Below are 7,613 nucleotides of genomic sequence, written 5' to 3'. Positions count from 1 at the left end.
AAGCACTTTCTTTTTAAGTACAGATTGATTTTAAGCAATGGAAGGCAGCTGAATGTGGTGCCAGCTATTTACAAAACCTGGCTTCTTGCTGATGAGCTAAGACAATCAGCTGCACAATTAATGCTGACTGAATGCCTAAATATTGATAATTAGCAGGTAGAATTAATCTGATACACTGCCTCCACTAAGTGTTAATTGTGTCAATTTGTAAAAAAAATAATTTCTGAAGTAAACTGTATTTTCCACTTTAATTTTGACTTTAAAATTATGCTTATCTACTGCTGCCCATTAAAAAAGAACATTGCTTTTAGTTTAATGTACAAGGGATTAAGAAGCTGTTAATCAACAGTACTGTAAAATGCATGCAACAGATTTCCTGTACCAACGCTGTACCTGCTGCAGGTCTTAATCCTATTAGTGAAAATGAATACATTTTAAGACTCAGTGTATTTACCCCATAAATTGGGAAAAAGAACAAGATTTACAATAGGATCAGTAAAATGGGCATGCATCATTTGGTTCAAGAGAAAAAGGTCAAATCAGCTAATGCAATTTAACTGAAATGGAACTGTAAGAGTCATAGAAAATGTATTATGTAGGAAGCCATTTAGTCCCATCATGTCTGTATCAAATGAAAAGGAGCTAGCCAGTCTAATCCCACCTTCCAGCACTAAGTTCATGGACCTGCCAATCACAGCTCAGTATACATCCAAGTACTTTTTAAATATCATTATGGTTTCCACTTAATGTCATGTAGAATGTTCCAGGCCCCTCTAGCTGAAAACTGATTTCATCATCTCCCTTCCATCAATTACTTTATGTCAATGCCCCCTGGTTTTTGACACTATCAGCAATGGGCAATATATCTTCCCTATTTACTTTACAGGGGTTCCTCAATAAAGTCTTCACTAAGCTGACTGTCCCTCTCAATTAAAAAAAAACTGGCCAGTCGCTCCACAGAGCAAAACTTTCTCAGTCTTGGCAACATCTCTACAGATTTCCTCAGCACCCTCTCTGGTGTAGCCACATCTTTCAAGTAATGCAGTGACCAGAATGGTTATAGAGTCATGGAGTTACATAGCACAGAAACAGGCCCTTTAGCCCTTGCTGACCAAGATGTCTTTTGCCTACATTTGGCCCATATCCCTCTAAACCTTTTTCTATTCAAGAACCTGTTGAAGTGTCTTTTAAATGTTGTAGCTGTACCAGCATCTACCACTTCCTCTGACACTGTTCCACATACCCACCACACTGTGTGAGAAAGCCCTCTAAATCTTTCCCCTTTTTTCATCTGAAAATCCTCTAATTTCAGACTACCCTGTGGTGGTGAAAAACCTTGTTCATACCCATCATGGTTTTATAAACCTCTGAAGTCTCCCCTCAGCCTCAATTGTTCCATGGACAACAGCGCAGGTTTATCCGATCTCTCCTTTTAATTCAATCCCCCAGTCTCAGTAACAACCTCATGAATGTCTTCTGTACCCTTTCCAGCTAAATGACATCCTCCCAACTACAACTGTGTACTGTACTCCAAGTAGTCTCACTAAGTGACATCCTCCCAACTAGAACTGTGTACTGTACTCCAAGTAGTCTCACTAAGTAGTGACGTCCCAACTCCTGCACTCAATGCTGACCAATGAAGGTAAGTGTACCAAATGTCTCTTTACTATTCAGCCTAACTGTATTGCCACTTTCAAAAAAACTATACCGTAACCCCTTGGTGTCTCAGTTCTACAAAACTCCCCTGGACCCCACTTTTACTGAGCATGATCTGTCCTAATTTCACAAAAAATGCCAGGTCATATTAAACCTGACAATGAACTGCCCAAGATCCATCCATCCTTCCTCGCACCCTTAACTCTTGGTGGAGTCCCCGGGGTGCCATCATGACAAGCTTTGCACCAGTCTGTTCCATCTGTCGCGGTTGTATGTCAGAGCCTGGGTCACCGCAAATGTTTTCCCTGTCCATTCTTTAATGTTGTCTGTCCATCTTTTCCTCTGTCTACCTCTTCTTTTCCTCTCCACAGTTCCTTGTAGAACGGTCTTTGCAAGGCCACTGGATCTTGTTACGTGGCCGTACCATCTCAGCTTTCTTTTCTTCACTGTTGTGAGAATGTCTTCATGGGGGCCAATGTGGTGCTGAATGGTCTTGTGGACCTGCTCATTTGTGATGTGGTCTGAGTATGAGATGCCCAAGATGTTGCGATAGCATCTCATTTCCAATGCCTGTATCTTCCTCTGTAGCTCTGCTGTGAGGGTCCATGTCTCGCATGCGTACAGGAAGATGGAGAATACCTATGCACGCAGGAGTCTGATCTTGTACTTCATGGTGATGTTGCTGTCCCTCCATATTGTCTTGAGTTTGGATAGTGCAGTTATTGTCTGTGCTGTTCTTGCCATGACTTCTGGTCTTGATCCATCATCACTGATGATTGCCCCCAGATATTTCAACTGCTGCACCATCTAAGGTTTCTGACCATGGACTGCGATGTCCGTTGTGATGGTAAAAATGTAACGTGTCATAATTGTCCAAGTTAAATTCAAACTGCCATTCTGGATCCTGTTGTAACCTTAGAAAATTGGACCTTCATTGTCCAATTTAGGTGCCATCTGCAAATTTATTTACCATGTTAATATCATCATCCACATCATTAATGCAGATAACAAACAGTTGATGCAGTACCAATCCCTGTGATACACAACCGATCATGGGCCTCCAATCTCATAACCCTTTATTATCACCCTCTGTCTCTGTCCACCAAGCCAATTTGGTATTCAATTGGCTAGCTTCTCCTGGATCCCATGTCATCTAATCTTCCAGACTGGAATCTCACCTTGTCAAAGGCCTTGCTGAAGTCAATAAAGTTCTCAACCAAAAGCACAACATTAGCAATTAAAGGGTGCAGGAGCTGGGGGGAGGGCAGGCGGGAAGCGGGAATGAGAGAAGACGGAGAATCCGTGAGAAAAATGAAAAATGTTGATACAATTTTATTTAGTTCACAAATGATTTTTAATAAATATTTTAACACTTAAAATTTGCACATTCAAGCCATCTTCAACCCAGACAGCATCAATGCTGTTCCTTCATTGATCCACTAAGAGGCACCCTTGAGCTACCCACAGGTGAATCTAAGACAAACTTTCAGGGTTAGTGTACATTCTGCATCTCATCTATTCACTATCCCTTCAATTTGTTTTTTTTAAATCATTGTGGTAGTAAGAAAGCTGTGAAAGCATAACATTACAGAAATAGGCTTTTTTAAAGCAGAATATGGCTGCCTGGCTACATAATTAAACTGGAAATCCCAATTTAGAATAAAAAAGTAAAGTGCTTAGGCAAGCTATGTTATAAGCAAACTCATGATTAAGGCAATAACTATAAAAAGGGGACATTAGAAATCAGTCTGGAATACTGAAACTAATGCTTAAAAATATTATCCACCAAATAAGAGTATTCACAAAATTACTTATGACTGCTGAGATATGTAAACCAATCAAATGTATTTGTTGAAGTGACGAATGGAAAGTTTTCACATTTTTAAACAGCTGGGAAAACCAACAGCAGTGCAAAATGTAATGAAAACTATACAGTACAACTATCCAGCTTAAAGTTCCAGCCATCCATGTAAACAGATACGCAGCAAGCTAGATTCAAATTTTTCCAGTATTCTCTTGTTTCCAAGTCTGAATTCCATCATAATATTTTACTTTTGTAAGCTGGTATCTATGGAATTTTCATTCAAAACATAACACCGTCCAAAGTACTTAATAAAATTTTAGTAGTAAAGTTACTACCATAATTTTCAAAATTTATTTTCAGAATACTTGCTTCATGTAAAATGGTACAATACAATTGTTACATTTTTAAATGAATTCTAAGGCTCTTCTACATCTCACACTCATCTTAAGGGCACTCAATAAAAGCATTTACATTATTTTTAAAAATTGACCCAACAAAAAGAAAATCCACTACACAAACCCAGCTTTATAAACTCATGACAAAATATTTGAGCTGAAGCTGAAAACATGGAGACACCACATGCTTTTTGTTTGCTCACAAGTCAGCAACACATACAAAAAAAAATAAACACTGTCCAAGGTAATTCTCCCTTGAAAATCTGGATAAACATCACAGATGCAATACTCAGTACAGTTCATCTACTGTTGGTAAAATTAAGGGTAGCAGCTGTTTTAAGTCAAAGTCAGTTTGTAAATATGGGGGTAGAATCAGGTGAAGGTATGTTTGAACAATGTAAATGCAAAGTTCATAAACTGCCAGGCTGGAGTCCTTTGGAGGGTATAATCAGTTGATAAATTATGAAGCTTACATACTGCAGTTTGGTGCTGCAAACACATTAAAAAGGTAAAACACTGAAAGACGTGACCAACCACAAAATACAGCCAGATGTGAAATTTGTACCATATAAAGTACATTATGCATAATGAATACCTTGACCATCAAACGTAACTGCTCTTCAAGTACCATTTTAGAAGAATTTTTTCTTGCTATGGTAGAACATTGATAAGCAGCAAGAACATTCACCACCAAAGTTAGAAATCATTGTTGTACATTCACTGTTTAAACTGCTACAATTTGTAACCATAAAAGGGGAAAAAGTAATTGGTCTTAAAAAGCAGGTCAAGTAAACTATAGAAGCAGCATGTCAATAAACACAAACTGTGCTAGAGCTCTCCTTTCAAGTCTATCCCAAGTACTTTACATTGTGGATACACTACTCCATCTGTGGAAACAAAAGGAGTTGGCTAATGTGGTTATACAGTACATTCTTGGGATCTGAGCCACACCAAGGCTGCCAGCCATATGTTCAGTCTATAGCCACAGCGAGGGCCATGATCTTGGGAATAACTACAGCTCAGTACCGGTGTGCCTGGTGTGAGTACTGTGGAGGCTGCTGGGAGGTAGTTGAATATCCCATGCTGCTTTGTGGTTGTGATGTGCTTGGTCCAGGATTCTGATATGCAGCATGTGGATTGGATCGCTTTAAAAAGAAAAATAACAAAATATGTTTTAATACTTAGGGGAAAAAAGCAGAATTAAGTACTATAGTGAAAAACAGATCAATTTGAACTGCTTAAATGATCTAACAGATCGACAAATATTATCTCAACTAAATCCATGTCTTACTGCACAGAAATTTTATTTAAAATACAGGTTCGTCTCAGCTTACAACCACCTGACTTGTGTATAGCTCATAAATATAAATGAGCATTTTGGATTTGCTGACTGTACCTCTTCTGCCATATGGGAACTGGATTCATGGCTGCATTTCCAAGTTGCGAACTGTTAAAGTTATGAAATATTCACAGGAACAGAACCCCGGCATATTCTGGGAACCTGTACATCACTCCATCTACTCACATTTTTTAAAGCAAAGCAGATATCGCATGTTCAATGGAAAACTAACAATGAGAGATTAATAAAATTTGCATGGGAATAAATCATTGTCAATCTTATCTGATGAAACTCCTGAATTGGGAAAAAAAAGTACTAAAAATTAACAATTTGGAAGTATAAAAGGAAGTATACAAAAAAAGTGATATTTTTACAACTTTTTATATCATGTATCTTTAAGGATCTTGCTTTAAAGAAGTACATTCAGACTTTTAAAATCTATGAAAGAACACAAGTGGAGACACCAAGATTGGGGGTGCAATGGACAGTGAGGAAGGCGATGAAAGCTTGCAGTGGGATCTGCACCAGCTGGGAAAATGGGATGAAAAATGGCAGATGGAATTTAATGCAGACAAACATGACATAATGCACTTTTGGAGAACAAATTACAGTAATAGTGGACAAATTGAAAGAGCACAGAGAAAATTTACAAGGATATTTCCGGGACTTGAGAACCTGAGTTAGGGAAAGGCTGAATCAGTTAGGACTTCATTCCCTGGAGTGAGGAGACATTGAGTAGAGATATACAAAATTGTGAACTGTACAGATAGGGTTAATACAAGCAGGCTTTCTCTACTGAGGTTGGGTGAGACTAGAAGGTGAAATGTTTAAAGGGAACATTGGGGAGAACTTCTTCACTCAAGGTGGTGAGAGTGTGGAATGAGCTGCTAGAAGTGGTGGATGGGGGATAGGAGGGGTATGGAGGACTATGGTTCAGGTACAGGTTGATAGGACAAGGCAGATTAATAGATCGGCACAGACTAGATGGGCTGAAAAGCCTTTTTCTGTACTGTAGTGTTCTATGACTATAAAACTATTCAAGAAAATTAACAAGACAGTGAAATCTAATTTTGTTGATTAAAAAAATTCTTCACCTTATTTTGAAAGTTGTTACTCTTTTTGTTTTATTTCAGTTAAGTATGTCAAAAACGAAATGTTAAAGAAATATGGAAATATAGAAACATAGAAAATAGGGCAGGAGTAGGCCATTCGGCCCTTTGAGCCTGCACCGCCATTTATTATGATCATGGCTGATCATCCAACTCAGAACCCCGCCCCAGCCTTCCCTCCATACCCCTTGACCCCTGTAGCCACAAGGGCCATATCTAACTCCCTCTTAAACATAGCCAATGAACTGGCCTCAACAGTTTCCTGTGGCAGAGAATTCCACAGATTCACCACTCTCTGTGTGAAGTAGTTTTTCCTAATCTCGGTCCTAAATGGCTTCCCCTCTATCCTCAAACTGTGACCCCTCGTTCTGGACTTCCCCAACATCGGGAACAATCTTCCTGCATCTAGCCTGTCCAATCCCTTTAGGATCTTATACGTTTCAATCAGATCCCCCCTCAATCTTCTAAATTCCAACGAGTACAAGCCCCGTTCATCCAGTCTTTCTTCATATGAAAGTCCTGCCATCCCAGGAATCAATCTGGTGAACCTTCTTTATACTCCCTCTATGGCAAAGATGTCTTTCCTCAGATTAGGGGACCAAAGCTGCACACAATACTCCAGGTGTGGTCTCACCAAGGCCTTGTACAACTGCAGTAGTACCTCCCTGCTCCTGTACTCGAATCCTCTCGCTATAAATGCCAGCATACCGTTCGCCTTTTTCACCGCCTGCTGTACCTGCATGCCCACTTTCAATGACTGGTGTATAATGACACCCAGGTCTCGTTGCACCTCCCCTTTTCCTAATCGGCCACCATTCAGATAATAATCTGTTTTCCTATTTTTGCCACCAAAGTGGATAACTTCACATTTATCCACATTAAATTGCATCTGCCATGAGTTTGCCCACTCACCCAACCTATCCAAGTCACTCTGCATCCTCTTAGCATCCTCCTCACAGCTAACACTGCCACCCAGCTTCGTGTCATCCGCAAACTTGGAGATGCTGCACTTAATTCCCTCATCCAAGTCATTAATATATATTGTAAACAACTGGGGTCCCAGCACTGAGCCTTGCGGTACCCCACTAGTCACCGCCTGCCATTCTGAAAAGGTCCCGTTTATTCCCTTATATGCGCTTAAAATTTTACATTAAGTACTCCTTTACAATGCTCAAGTTTGATTTTTAAAAAATAGCCAGATTTACTAGTTTTAGGAAAAAAATAGAGAACAAGTGACTATAAACAAGCAGAAGCACAAGAAATTCTATAGATGCTGGAAATGTTCAGTAACAGACCCAAAGTGCTGGAGG

At 39.5% G+C, this 7,613-nt stretch overlaps 1 protein-coding gene across 6 annotated transcripts in view; it reads right to left on the bottom strand.

The window, feature by feature from the left end:
- Positions 1 to 3,004: 3,004 nt before the first annotated feature.
- Positions 3,005 to 7,613, bottom strand: part of cdk8 (cyclin dependent kinase 8) — a 117,283-nt gene continuing 112,674 nt past the window's right edge. For all 6 annotated transcript variants that reach the window (XM_063052878.1, XM_063052879.1, XM_063052880.1 and 3 more), the window contains one exon: positions 3,005 to 5,000. In XM_063052878.1, coding sequence (XP_062908948.1) covers positions 4,875 to 5,000 — 126 coding nt within the window. In that variant the 3' untranslated portion in view covers positions 3,005 to 4,874. The remainder of the gene's footprint in view (positions 5,001 to 7,613) is intronic.

Source organism: Mobula hypostoma, chromosome 7 (genome assembly GCF_963921235.1).
Source record: "Mobula hypostoma chromosome 7, sMobHyp1.1, whole genome shotgun sequence".
Taxonomy (NCBI): domain Eukaryota; kingdom Metazoa; phylum Chordata; class Chondrichthyes; order Myliobatiformes; family Myliobatidae; genus Mobula; species Mobula hypostoma.
The sequence above is the reverse complement of the archived record's forward strand: the minus strand, read 5'-3'. Positions and strand labels throughout refer to the sequence as shown.